The 15,439-nt window shown below is 39.2% G+C and overlaps 1 protein-coding gene across 5 annotated transcripts in view; it reads right to left on the reverse strand.

Annotated features, from left to right (window-relative positions):
- The window catches only part of oxr1a (oxidation resistance 1a), a 152,478-nt gene that overhangs the window by 111,351 nt on the left and 25,688 nt on the right, over positions 1 to 15,439 (reverse strand). For 4 of the 5 annotated variants that reach the window (XM_088306092.1, XM_088306087.1, XM_088306091.1 and 1 more), the window contains exon 1: positions 6,511 to 6,676. The exons of the other annotated variant lie outside the window; for it this stretch is intronic. In XM_088306092.1, coding sequence (XP_088162218.1) covers positions 6,511 to 6,536 — 26 coding nt within the window. In that variant the 5' untranslated portion in view covers positions 6,537 to 6,676. Of the gene's footprint in view, positions 1 to 6,510; positions 6,677 to 15,439 lie in introns of those variants that run through there. 5 annotated transcript variants of the gene reach the window in all.

Genomic DNA, 15,439 nt, shown 5'->3' on the forward strand with positions numbered 1-15,439 from the left:
TTTGAATCAATACATACTGAAGGCAGCGCTGATAAAACGGTTGATGGATGGGGCTGCTTTTGCTCAAATCCAGACTACATGAGGCCTCATTATCATGGATGTGTTCTTTTTCATTTCAGAGAAGTTGCCATTAACGACTTCTATTAGTAGCAAAGATGTTAATGGATGATTGGAGTGATTTTTTTTTTTCACTTTCACTAAATTGGCACAGCGAAGAGATACTAAAGCCCTACAGTCAAATAAGCATGCAAATGCTTAACTACGCGGAGCAATGGAGTGTGTTGCAAAGACTAAACTTGACAGTCAAATGTGACGTAAAATGTTTTGACAGTTGCATGTGGTCTCAGCTGCATGGCTGTGATAATACTGCTGCAGGCAATGTTATTTGCATATCATTTAAGGAGATTATTTCTTGTTTTTTTTTCTTGCCAGCAAGGTGCACTCTGCTTCTTAACTTGGTGCAAGAGGCAATTGTGCCTTTAGGTGGTCTTGATATTTATTATTCGATCACGTCAAACTATGTCTGCATAGAATAGAATTGATCTTGAATAAGGTCATCTTGATCTTTATTGAGATTTAGTGGAAGCAGCTTGGACGCCACATGTAAAATGCAGTTTTTGCGACACTGCAATGAATAGAATGCAGCACTGAGTTAGCCTGGCCTCATATGCAAATTAGCTAAGTCAACAATAAATCCACAATAACAATACAAGACAGGGAACGGAAGTACGCTCCTTAGTCACAAGTGCATTCACCGGTAGTCTATGCAGAGTGACTTGCATCCTCTCTCCTTCTCAACATTTATCGCTTCATTTCTTGAAGGGCGAGTACATATTCTGTTGTTATCACGCAATATTAATAATAATAATAATAATAATATTCCCTTTATTAGTCCCACAATGGGGAAATTCGAGATTCGAACCGAGGCCTCCTGGGGAGACTGGGTCCTGAACGCGGCGCCTTAGACCACTCGGCCATCCTGTCAGATTTCTCTTCACACCAGCATGGTAGCTGAGGCTGTTATATTGCGTTAAACAATAACGGTTTTATGATATGGCTGTTTGATCATGGAATGTATTTCTTTTTGTTTTAATTTATCAATACCTTTATACATCCTCTGTAAGCCTTGCTGCGTTTAGCAAAAAAAGCAAACCGTTGATAACCCCTTTAAAATCTTCATTAATGGCTCAAAACTGTGTTTATTTCAGGAAAATACCTCATTGTGATTTTCCTTGCAGATATTGCAATTGTGATGGATGTTTTTCTTCAAATCAAGTTTCACTCTGTATATGTATTTTTTTTTATTTATTAGGCGAACCGAAGTAAAAGGCACAATATCAATGAATACAGTTGAGTAATCTTTGTGAAGAATTTTATTTTAAATACTTTATTCTCACTGTACCGTATGTTTAGAAATTTAGCGCTATTTAGCTAAGTTCAGACCAAACATGAAATATCGGGTCACGCCCCGTGTCTCGTTCACCATGCAACAACTGGGGCTTGCATGGAGTGGAGAAGCTGAGGGGATCCTCTGACAGATGAAAAAAAAACAAAGAGTTTGAACATCGCTAGTCAGCATCCAACTTTTTTTGCTCAGTCTCAGCAGCTATTGAAAATTGGCGATGACGTTTACTTTGCGGTTCGACATTATAACACTGGACTTGTACTGCCAGAAACGCTCAGCTCACGTTCAGTTTGACCACAACATTTGACTATTAAGACGACATTTTCCACAATTCTTATTCATGAAAAGAAGGTAAAAAAAGTGATTACTGTTGTGCAAAAGAAGGTCCAATATTTTAGAAAGTGAAATGCGTTTTCGCTAAGGAAAAATACATACGTCTATGGCGATGCATTTCTTTAAAAAATATAAACTATTATACTTCATTACAGCTTGTAGGAGGAGTGAGTAAAAATGGGAGAAAATGGGCAGCACTGATTGAATTCTTCCAAACTTTCTTCCAGTGCTGCTATATTTGATATTGCAAAGACCGTTCAGTTCAATTGAGACATCCGTTGGTTTCTAGCAGTTGGGCCTCCATAAACACAAAATGCATCGTCAGAGGAATTTGGATGAACTGCCCAGCTGCTTGCAAGTTTATAAGTGACAATCAATAACAATCAATTTTTCGTTTGTTTTTTTGTTTTGCTGAGTACACTGTGATGGAGTCTGCTACAGGTAAACTGAGTTCCACAACTGTAGTTTTCTAACATGGTCTTTGACGCAGAAAATATTTATCTGGACAACTTTGTGCATTCTTACGTATTTACATTGGGACAAACTGCCCCTGTGGTGCATCAGAAGCCAAGAGAATGCTGTGACAGTGAATTTGCACAGCTCGGATCATCTGGATCCGAATTGGACAATATTTTGCATTGTATGCATAATTATTATTTATTAATTCGCTGATCATTGATTGGCTTTTCTAAATCAATTACAAATGTAACGTTTTATCACTTTCATAGCACACTCTGTGCTACTTTTGTTGCCTAAAAGTGAGTTTTGGCTTGGAAACACCACTCAATGTTGGACAAAGTCTGCACATCGTCATCAGGGTTTTATGACTTTCTGATTGGTATGCAGAGAAAAGACTTTGTATTTTTCCAGACATGTATTTCAAAAAAGAGTAACTGTTAACCCTGTTAAACCATTGACAGCTAAATATGACAGTAACTCAGAGTGAAGACCATGACAAAGCCTGTCTTGCGTTGCAAACAATACTCCGGTAGGCTCCACACAATGAACATTCCCCATTGACCACAATTATGTTTTTTGAAAATGCAACATGAGCACCTCTCTTCATAACACTCTCACTGCTCTCAAAGATGGCCCACGTCAATCAATATCGTAAAAGATAGCTGTATAACGTCAGCTTCCATGCAGGCGTTACGACTCATAAATCCCTAAGGTTAGTTCTTCATTAAAATAATTCATAAACTGTTCCAACTAAAAGATTTGGTTGTATTTCTTTTCTATTGCAAGTTTTGAAAGCCGCTACATTGTCTGCTCATTTGTTAATGAATACATGTTTTATATTCAAATGACACTTACTTGATTTTTTTTCTCTACTTTCCTTCCTTGGGGCATTGCAAAGATTGTTAAACAATTGCAAATATGCTCGTGAATACCCAAAGGAAAATGTTATTGCTCAAAGCTTGCACATTGTGAGACAAATTTGAGAAGGTCTCATTTCACTCGCTCTTTAATCTCAACTGTTTCTCATGTGCTTCTAAAATTCCCAAAGAGAAATAGGTGAGACCTAGTAATTAAAGGGGGAGTCCGACTTGAGACATAACGGAGACACCTTGGAGATCTCACTTCAAGGAGAAAATGAGCAATACTGGACATGTTATCAAGCAATTCTGTTGATGCTCAGCAAACAGTAAACTAATCACTACAAATGTTGCAACCTGCCAAGGGATTACAGAGACAAATTAGCCAACGGCTATAATCTATCATATTTACAAGTAAATATGTATTTGTATTATTGCTGGTTTGCTAAATGTCATTGCCCAGGTATATCAATGACATCATCCAACCAGGATAGCCCATTTTTCAAAAACAAGCTCAACTCATGTATTATTTTATCAGGAAAATCACATTAGCTTGCATTTTCTATTTTATCAATTTGTTTTGGAAAAATCAATGAATAAATAAGGATTTGAAAACTGCCCCCTAAAAATAAAGGATTGACCGTTGAACAGTCCAGGGTGTACCCCACCTACAGTCCAAAGTCAGTTGGCATTGCAAAAAACACACCTGGGGCAGAAAATGGACGTCTCGTCACCTGCTTTACAATCAGATTTAAAGGAAGCGATCACAGATGGGAAATTTGTTCAACTGGAAAAAGGGTCAATGTTAGGCAAGCAGCAATTACAGAAGGGCTCAACAATGGGGTCTGGCAATTAATAAAGGAAAAAAAGAAATGTATGTTTACAAGTGACTGTTGAGCGCTTTACAATTCACAAGTTCTGAAAAGATGGAAATGAAACAGTGAGTCTGGCTTTTCTCCTTCACTGACCACCACTGATGACCATAGTGTGCTGATGTGGAAAGCTGCTGACATAAAACACATGACATCAGCTAAACGACCTCACCCTCCACCACACGTGCGTGTACACACACACACACACACACACACACTGATAATAAAAAAAAAACAAGCAGGCGAATGCCCCAACTTTACTTTGTCCTTGTCATGTTGACTCTTCCTCCCCTCTTTACCCAGCGCCTTCTCCTATCCAGTGAGCGCCAACCCCAGCTGAGTTTTTTTTTTTTTTAGATGCACGGAGATGAACACAGCAGGATGAAGGAACAACTTCTCTTTATTCCGCCTCTCTCTGCCCCCAAGAGCATCTTCTGCACCACTGCTCTGTCACCATGAATTCATCAGCACAAACCTCCCGCAAACTTCCCAAACAAATGTTAGGACTTCTGCTTCAACACGCACACATGGATCAAACTTGGTAAATTAATCTAGCTTTGCCGAACGATACAAACAGTGATCCCCCAATATTTGGAGATAGGGTCTGTGACCTATTGCGAATAGCACAAGAAGTAGGTCGGCTGTTGTTTAAGCGTCGCATAGCTACTTATCTTGCGGCGAGCGGCACATGTAGATTTCAGGGCCAACGCATGTCAAATAAAAACAAATGATACAAAATCTAACTCACCATTGCCGCCATTAGAATGACTGCAGTTGTTGTGAGCGGCGCTTTCAGTCAAACTCCAAGCCACCAGCACAAGTCACCAGGCGCTCGGTCACGCGGCCGTCAACAGCAGAGCGCGGAAGCAGTTAATTGAATCAAAACATGCAATGTGATGTTCGGCCTTCAAGAGGCGCTAATCTTAAAAAAAGCCTCCTCAGGAGGAAGAAAAATGATAAAGTCTTCAGGAGAATACGTGCGCCGCCAGATTTGACAGGGGACGCCCTCATTTAATCGCAGCTCCACCTAGAGTGCGTAAATTTCATGAAGGTGCCGAGGTGACATACTTAAATCGATGGGAGATTCGGTGCCGGCAAAAAAAAGCGCGCAGCAGAGCACCGTTTCGGACTCAAACACATTGGAGAATATGCCCCTTAATACGAGCAGGGGGTGGTCATGATCTCTATCCAGCTACATATAAACCTTGTTAAACTTTGCATACATTGCTTGGTGACAAGAATACATCTGCTTCCAGATACAGCCACAACTGGAGCAACACGAAGGTCAAAAGCTCTGCCCTCCTCGTTGCCCTCTTGCCTATTCCTACAGACTGCACTTATCAGACTGTATTTGGGTCTTGCTTCTTGCAAACTTTTTGATTGGATCAAAGTGGATTAAAGGTACATTAGTTCAGATTAGAAGCTCACACGTCACACGCTTTGCAAGCGATGGCTTCATTGTGTGTGTAGGGAGAAGAAATGAGTCCTGCCCATAACAAAAGCCAGAGATCATTTGAAATGTGTGATTTGTGGATTCACAGTTCCTTGAGAACCTCCCTGGACATGTATTTCAGTTAATTTATGAGAAAGCAACCATGGCAGGGAAGCATCTGAACATTCACACCTCTGCAAATGTGTTCAACTGCTGAGTTTAAAGAATAGCAGAGACAGTAGGCCCGAACAACTGAGCTGTTGCACAACACGCTGGTTGTTGTCGAGAGAGCGAATAATACTTTATAATGTAGCATAGTATCACATTTATTTGAGTACCATTTTCTTTTCATTAAAACCTTTTCTAATCTAATTGCTTCTTATCAAGTTGCTAAATGACAATCTTTTCATTCGGAATGAAAGGTGCTGTTCAAATGCCTAACGAGTGATTCTAGATGGAATTTTTCACAAAGCATGCCTCAAGGCAAAAGCGTTAAAGTGACCAGATGTACCATAAATGAAAAAAAAAAAAGTCATCCCGAAAACTACCATTTAAGATTGTTTTTACTTAAGAGTGTCTATTACTGCTGCAGCGAGGTCCTGATTAAATAAGCCAAACAATAGCAATGAGAGTCAAAAGGCTTGTTAATAAAGACGCTATATCCAGTGCTCAAGATTTACCTGGTCCTTGATGAATGTTTCCGAAAGGCACCTCTGACATATCTAATTGTTTCCCGCACAAGCTCAATAAACCGCTCCAATCTCTTTATTCTGTCCCCAAGGGAGGAAATGCTACAATGTTCTACAGCATGTACTTTCATTTGGACATAAAGCCCTTTTACAACGCCCTAAATGCACTGATTGAAAATCAGGTCTGAGCGACTATATTTCAGCGGTTTGTTATTAAACTGTAAAAAGCTGGAGCATGGTAGAAGCACTTAGGTACAAAAAAAAAGCATTGGCAGTTGATTTTCCTGAGAGAACACCAGCACATCCAAAAGGCTCTTCCAGTATTTTTCTATTAATAGTTCATATTTGCACTGCAAAATGCGTTATGCGTGCAGATTTCTTCAAAGCAAACCCAAATGCCACCCAGCGAGAGAAATCACTTCATGCTACGAGGGAGGAACGGGGGAAAAGACTGGGTACGTACCTAGCAGGTTTCTGAGCAGGTTCCATTGAGACTTGTGCAGAAAAGATAATACGAGAGAATCAAAGAGCCAAAGTGCTCAACTAAACCAGTAGAAAAGCCCTGTGCTAATTTATTTACCTAATATAACACAGACAAGCAAGGAGGTGGCAGCTGAGAGGAGGACTTGACCTGACTAAGCCTATAACAGTGAGCCTGTTACTGATGCCTTGGCCAAGAACAAGAACAAGGGGGGAGGGAGGATATGGGTATACGCGCATGAGAGTAGGTAAACAAGAAGGAAGGTAAGAGATGGATTATCTAAAGGTAGATATTAGAAATTGGAATGAAAAGCATATGTTCAGGCAAAATATACCTGAACATGGAGGTCAAATAATCATTTTGCCTGATGTTACACAAGAAGTCAGATGTCATGAAACAACATTTTAAGGAGGTCACTTTGTATTTTGTTTATTTTTTTTCTCATGGGAGATTTCCAAGAGCACTGTGAGAAACAAAATAAATTTGAAGTCACAATATTGTAAATTACAGCTTCAAAGGGAAATGTGAGCTGTGTTTTAGCGTTACATAAATGTGAAGGATTTACAAAGTTGCTTTGGTCCAAAGTTCCCATTTCAGTCCTTTGGCACAAAAAATGTTCAGGCTGCTCAGCACAAATTAAGTTGACTGTAATTATAAAGTAGCTTGGAATGTTAGCAAGGCAATTCACATGCTGCCTCAGTATTGACATGAATCACGTTTGATATGGGCGAGTATAAATTTTGATTACATTTATAAAGAAATTAACATTAAAATGCTCAGGATGGTCAAGACAATTAAAAACATTGTTAAAACATTGCCTATACACTTGAACACTTTTGTGGGAACAACAGTTTGACTGCAGTAAAATATTTCATTTATAATGTAATTAACTCTTATGGTTCTGAAATAAGCAATATGACAAAGATTAGGTTCAATTTAGGAGGTTGAGCTGCAGAAGCTTGGCAAGTGTGTTATTGTGTGTGGTCTTTGCTGTGTATATCCTGAGTAGCCACCCTCTAAGGCCATGTCACTTTGGGTCTTGTCCAGCTGGTAAAAGCATAAGGACTCCTGGTGGCCTGGATGTGCAACACCATCTGGTGATGAGTCACTGTCCCTGCTCTGGTGTGCTCTGACCAGGCCCAAGACTGTAACCCATGACAGGATGTGTTAGTATGCGCATGCATGCGAGCATGCGAGAAAGCGTTCAATTTAATGTGACGCTATCTCAGCAGCCGCGTAATCTTTAAAGGTCTGACACTGATTGAATCTGGATTGATTTAGAATAATCCTATTACGACGAGTACCTTGACAACTCTTTTGATTTTGACACATTGTGATGGCATACAATAGAAAGAAGTGACTCACAGAAGAAATTACTGAATGACAATAAAATATTAGACATTCAAGGCGACAAAACTGAAATGTTGGACATCCACAAAACTGCAAATAAAATTGAACATGGCGGGGGAGAGCTGGAGGTGTTGCGGGCCCGCATGCTGCGGATGTGTCGAGTGCAACATATCCATTCCTCCAGGCCACGACTAACCCAAATTGTGTTTATTTGTCTGAGGTTGGAGCATATCTCCCCCTCAAATCCCCACACTCGCGTTCATGCACTCATCACTGTAGAATATGCTTTTCGTAGTCATGCTTCTACTGCCCCCTACCCACCAACATGCATTGAACAGGAAGTGTGCTTTCTCTCATAAATGTCTCCCCAACTGACTGAAGGACTTTTAAACCACAACTTGTGTTCAAGAGAGATTAACTTGTGTGACAGTGAGTTTACGTCTTTACAAATGAGAAGTAAAGTAGAGGGCCGCACTTCAAACTAGTGAAGCTCAAAAACAGCACTTACTCAGTTGAATTGTCTTGAAGAAGAGGGAATACAGTCACAGTCTACATACATTTCCAGAGTTGTAAAGACTTTGACAGCAGGCGAAATATTCTGCTCATAATCTTTATGGAAATCCTTTCTATACTAAGTCAAGGAATTGAAGGGGACTGATTTGATGACCTCAGTAATGCCTTTGTTTTTTGTTTTGCAAATGATGTGGTTCTGTTGGATTCATCTCGCTATGATCTTCAGCTCTCAATGGAGAAATTCGCAGCCAAGTGTGAAGCAGCTGAGAATCTTTACGCTACACAGAAACAAGCATAATGTGCGTTGTGGTTTTGTTAATGGCTGTGAAAGCAGTCCCAGGAATGACTATGTTACAGAATACAGCCAATAAAAAAAAAATATACAATAAAGGGATGGCCTACATACCAGTGAAATCTATTTGTGTTCATTTCACAAAAACAACTACTTTTGCTATGAGTACTGAAAACCATCATCTTACTCTTGTCTGGGTTGAAAGCTAGTGTCCCATATTAAATATAGATTACCTACTGATTGTCTAACTCTGGACATTCACTGACCAGCCATTGATTTGGCCCTTTCCAGTACAGTATGTGGCGATCACTGGTGGCTGATGTTTTCTTCTTCCATTATTCATGTAGTCCCACGTGAAAGGTCTCGCTATTTCAAGCTGCTATAAATGATCCAACACAACACCACAACAAGCTTTTATTGGCAACAAAACATAGATGCAAGGATCCAGTTGGAGATCTAAAACTAAATGCAAACACAACACAAATCAACCAAGGGATCGAGTACATAAGCTAAGAAGTGAAAAGTATACTGTATATTTATTCCAGAATGTGTTGGTTTAAAGCAATGTATCACAGCCAGTCGAAAGGCGCTTCCAAATCTAACTTATTATTATTATTATTATTATTATTATTAAGATGCCCCGCATTCGGCAAGTTATCTGAACACAGACCAATTTTCTCAACATCCAATTAGTGTCAAATTAATAGACAATATTAATATTAAAATTTTTTGTGGGGATAACACTTGAAATACAACGTACGTGGCAATGTCGAGCTCTTAAAAGTACTGACGGGAGGTCCGTCACTGACGGACGCCCATTTTGGTGGCGAATTGTGAATGACGGGAAACTTTAATAAAAAAAACTGACGGACTATGCACTTATGGAAGCGGGTTTTCGTTTGTCACTGAAATTGTCACTAAGGAGGAGGTGACGAAGGGGCTAGGCAGGAGGAGGTCGAAATCTTTCGGCGGTAATGAGACGATTGCTCCTGCATGTCACAAATGCTCCGTCTGCGTGTCAGAATTATTGCTATCACCACAAATGTCTACTTTATGATTTATGTTTTAAGTGAGGTCAAATATCAACTGTTACGCTTCACAACATTGCACATGCGCTAGGGTTGTGCAAAAAACGGATTCACTGAACTATCAGGCTTTTATATGATAGGATTCAATAAATCGATGTCAGAGTTCAGAATGTATTTTTCCGATTTTTCAAAAAGCAGAGGTGAAGCTACCACTTTCCTGCAACAGATGGCAGCGCTGAGTCAATTTGTTGTGGTGAGTCACCCATCAAGCTGCACTGGCTGAAGTAGCTGATTCAACCTATGTATTGTTTATGGTTTACAATATTTAGAAGTGTTTAATAACGTTAGAATATAAGAAAACAATGTATTGTTTGAGAAAAATAGCCATGGCCGTAGTATTGAATTGCAAATCGCAGGATAATCGATAATCGTGATATCAAACTCATCGACACACAAGTATTGTGATTTGAATCAAATCGTGAGCTAAATGAATCGTTCCACCACTAACATGCGCTAGCGCTAATTAAACTTTCGATGGGTTGCCATGACAACAGAAATCTATAATCTTTTAAGAATCTAATATTTATATACAGTCCGTGCATGTAAGTAAGAAAGTCTTCATATAAATCGTTATGGTGAAGGTTTTCTGTTCAATCCTCGTGAAATGGTTAATCTTAAAAAAAAAATTTTGAACACTTACATTCGGTTTGGGTCATGTGCTGTATGTTGGATGGTGCGACAGAGTCAGAGCGAGACAGATCGCTGGACACACAGAGACAAGAGCGTAATATTGCGTAATGGACTTTTATTATTTTTAATTTATATACTACTGCTTTACAAATGATATGTTTTGTTTATTTATTGGATGCTTGAGTGAAAGAGATGATCGTAAATACTCCGGAATATCTTTGTTTTAGTTTTCACGGTGTTTCAAGTGCAAGCAATACGATGATTGTGGACATCAGAATGAGGTGTGAAAGAAGTAAGAGAAGAAGACAAACGTAATTTAGTGATGACGGAAGCGTAGATAAAATAACAATGATGGACTGGCTGACAGTTTTAAAATCGCGGTGATGAATTGTACGGTAGGTCCGGCCACTGTCGAATGATGAATGACGGAATGGCAAAATTTACTGGGAGGTCCACCATTCAAAATGAGCCCGCTGAAATTTACCTTAAAATTAAAAGATAAATAATTTCCAAAATGACATGATTTTCAATTGTCCTTCTGACAGATATCGTACACTAAATATTGGAAAACATTTAGCTTATTCATCAATATTTATTAATTCAGCATACATGTATTCAACACATTTATATTAATACTCCATGGCTTTAATATTAAGAATTAGAAGTCTGGTTTGTTTTGTAAAATAAAACCTAGATTGCTCCTGGTCCTAGGCTTAATAAATTCATCACTGCAAGAGCTAACAAAAACATATGATAAATAATTGATCAAAAATTATGGCAAGTTAAGGAATTATATGACTCAGCAGTTATTATGGCGAGTGCAACAATCAGCTTCTCCATTCTTTGAAATGGCTCCATGAAAAGCAGTAAGGATCTTCTCAGGTCCTTGGTGGGAAAAGACACTCTTATCTTAATGTATTTTAGTAATGCTGCACAGCAAAGACAAGAGTATCCATATTCTGTACAGGGTGGAATTGTGTGGGTCGTAATGTTATATATATATATATATGTCATTAAGAAACACATGAACTCATTGCTTAGCTTTTCAGGAGGTTTGGGGGAGATTTTAGTGCCGACAACATACAAACGTACTCGCTGAGGAACACGTTTTCTTGAGTTTGGACTGACAGTTGTTTTTAGCCCATTTTTGGGTGCGGAATCCAAAACTGATCCCAGTTTTTCTCTATCACAGCAAATTTTGAGCAATGCGATAACCGTTTTCTTGAAATGTATTACATGAACGTGTGTATTTGTACATGAAACACTAAAAGGTGAAATTGTTAAAAGCTATGCAAATGAAAAAAAAACAAAAAAAAACAGACAAAACGAAATAAGACTCACAACGGAATGCCGGAAGTTAAGAGAAAAGACAGCACTTATCCCGTTTATTCTTTCTGTTTGCCGGTATTGAAAGTACTGACCTAAGTTGCACACACATCTCACTGCACCGTCTCAATTGTGACTGCACAAACAGGAGCGGGGGGGCTCCCTAATGTCATTTGTTGATATGAATTTTCAACCTGCGCATGCTTTTAAGCACTAGAGGGACTCACAGAACTGTAGTTACATACATAACCCCCAACGGATTCAACTATTGGAGACAAAAATAACTTTTAGTGAAATCACAAACATGAATTGTCCATTGGCTAACAGGCGCAAAAAGCTTTCGCTGCACCTCTCTGTGATGTATTGAGTAAAGCCTGTGATGAGGGAGCAAAGGAGAATGGGCTTTTAATCAAGAAGTCCAAGGCCCGCAGGGTTTGTGTGCAAGGAGGGCGACGAGCAGGGTGCTAGCATTAAATAAATAAGTTGAAGCTGATTCAAAATTCATAATAATAATAATAATATTCCCTTTATTAGTCCCACAATGGGGAAATTCGAGATTCGAACCCAGGCCTCCTGGGAAGACTGGGTCCTGAACGCGGCGCCTTAGACCACTCGGCCATCCTGGCAGGCATCAAGATAGACTTAATCTTTCAGAATTATATTTAGAAATGTCTTACATCATGAGAGGCAAAACCAGTTCATTGCTTCATAGCTTGCAAGTGCAGAATAGATTTTCAGGGAAGGAGAAAAGGGGACCTTACTGATGAGTACATCTATCACTTACTCACTACTGCCCCCTTTTGGTGAACGTTACAAAGTGCATCTTTAACAGGTAGGTCTGTTCAGAGTAGTGAAAATGCTTTCTTCGCAGTATCTTGATTTAAAAAAAAAAGTGTAAAGTAATAATTGTTGCTCTACTAACAAGCATGCATTTGAACTACGTGGATTTTCTTTCTTACACCTTTGAGCAGAACTGGGAGGAACTGTTGGTGTGACTTTTCCTGTGACAGTTTTTCGTTCTCTCACAACTGCTCACACTTTCACCAAATGCAAAATACAAGATAAATCACTGAATAACTAGTACACACACACACACGCGTGGGCACCCCCACACACATGCACACGCACCCCCGCACAAACACACACCCATACCCCCCCCACACACGCACGCACGCGTGCACGCACACGCACACGCACACGCACACGCACACGCACGCAGACGAATAAAAAACAAATGTTTAGGGCCCAGCACTCGAATGTTAAAAATTGAAACGTCTGTTTAGGCCCTTTGAATCATCACTATTACTCCCTCTCAGGACGCGTGCATGCGCACATGTACACGCTCACATGGTCAACTGGCATTTTCAATACACCATGCTGAGAGCAGTGCCTCAATACAATAAAAAAAAAGATTCATAAGTAAGCAGAAAAAAAAAATCAATGAATAGCTAAGGTAAGATTTAGTGGTAAAAACATGAGGTGAAAACTGAAAGCTTTTAGAATGAAACTTCACAAGTATGTGCTGGGGTGTGCGTGTGTGTGTGTGTGTGTGTGTGTGTGTGTGTGCGAGAGCATGTGCGTTATACAGTAGGGAGAATGAGATGTCTTGCTTTTAACCAGGGGATGATCATATTATAAGTTAATTTATTTAGTTTAAATATAAATTTACCACGACTAGATGTCAGAAGTTTCAAGAGCATATTCTATCCCTGAGCAAATTTCAAAATGTACAAAATGGAATACATCCACCCCAGTCTGACTAAATGACCTTTTTATAGTCATTGTGGCCCAGTGGCCGTAGGCTGGAAGTGGATATTATGCAACTTGACTATGTTGGACTGACTATATGTTTGTTTTCAAATGTCAAACATGAAGGTTAAGTAGGTCGCATGAAGGAACGCTCACTCTATGCATATATATATATATATATATATATATATATATATATATATATATATAGGTGTGTGTGTGTGTGTGTGTGATGTGTGTATGAATTGAAGAACGACTACTAATTTGCTAATTTGTAGTGCACAGTGTGTAAGCTAAGTGTGGAAGGAGGCAACGCCAAGCCCCATCACATCTCCATTTTAAGTCATTTTTAACGACATAAAAGAACTGCAAACACATAAAAAGCCCCACTGCGAGATCATTGCTCCCTACTCAGGGGCAACATTAGCAACACTTTGATTTATGTTCCTTGAAAGTGATATCAATAAAATCTACCGATAAATATAAAGGGTGTTTCATAAGTCTATGTCACATCACAAAAACGCACATCTTAGGAATATCAAGGTTAGCAAGATAAAACTGGTTTTATTAGAAAGTCGAAATCTTCAAGTTTTCTGTTATGTTGAGCTTGTTTTTATTTTTTGCATAATTCGTTCGCTGGAAAGGAGAAGACATTTTGTGTCTTAGAGGTTGATAAAAATGAGTCATGTACATGTGTTCAACACAGATTTAAGATATAATTTTCAAAGCAGTCACCAGACGGACAACATACAGAAATAGCCTGCAACATTTAAGGAGTGGAGTTTGAGCCCCCTAAAAAGAAGTGGACGCGCACCACCTTCAATTGAAACGATAAGACAGGTTCAAAACTCCTTCCAGCGGAGCCCCCAAAAGTCAATCGCAAGAGTTAGTCATGAGCTACTAACCATCGATGTCGATTTGCTTGTTCGCATTTGGCAAAAAATGTGAACGTTTTGATATATGCTGTGTAACCAAGGACTTGCATCTTTAATATTTGAGAAGAATTTCTTGGGCTTTTGTGTTCACATTTTTGCTACAATTTTCTTTTTTTTTTTAAATAAATAGCCTTCAGCAAAAAGTTAGGTTTTCATACCTTCAGCAGTCATTGATACGCTGAAAAAAATGGTGCGTTGAATTTACTCAATTTTATTTTGTCAAGTGGTTGCCCTCAATAGAATCATACACTGGAATATACTCGTTCACAAACGGACAAATATTGCTTTGGGTTTATGAACTAAGCTTTCTAGTATCTGCGCAGAATGTTTAGTTGAGTTATTCGCCCTGTGCATCACATCCTTCCGGTATGTTTCTTTTTTTTCAGTACATTAGCCCCCATGCCACAGAATGGCTTCCAAGAAACTGAAACGCGTAAGTGATTAGGAAGCCCTCGACAAATTTGTTGTTCTTGTGGACATCGATGAGCTCCTGCCTGGGCCCGTCATTTTTATGGGATAAGCTGCTACGGTGTGCATAAAGGTTAGGGAAAAGGTCGATTTACCGGTAAGTTTGTGAGTTTCCCTCTGCAGATGATATTTGATTATTCACATCAATTAAGACTGAGTGCATTCATAATGTATTTGACGATTAATAAGTGATGGGAATCACATATTAATCACACCCATGGCTTATTAACCTTTCTACAGTGTTACATAACCATGAAATCATAAACATAATAAACAACTGGCAATTACTGGTTTTACTTTTGACCAATTCTCCCATGCACAACACCTCATTTACACAGTTATGCAAATGAGGAGGTTTAGTTCATGTGAATTCACATTATGCCCTAAGAACACTCAGTTATTGAACTTGACCTTGCTCCTGTACTCTACATACTAATTTATTTGATCAAATCTTTTGCATGCACAATGCATGCATAATGAACAGCAAGCCACTATGTAAGCTAACGTTCTCTCCTCCCTTTCTGATGAGTCACAAGCCCAACCTGAGGCAGCTGAGCTCA

This window comes from Idiotropiscis lumnitzeri, chromosome 10 (assembly GCF_059441095.1).
Source record: "Idiotropiscis lumnitzeri isolate Australia: NSW breed Sydney's pygmy pipehorse chromosome 10, RoL_Ilum_1.0, whole genome shotgun sequence".
NCBI classification, from domain to species: Eukaryota; Metazoa; Chordata; class Actinopteri; order Syngnathiformes; family Syngnathidae; genus Idiotropiscis; species Idiotropiscis lumnitzeri.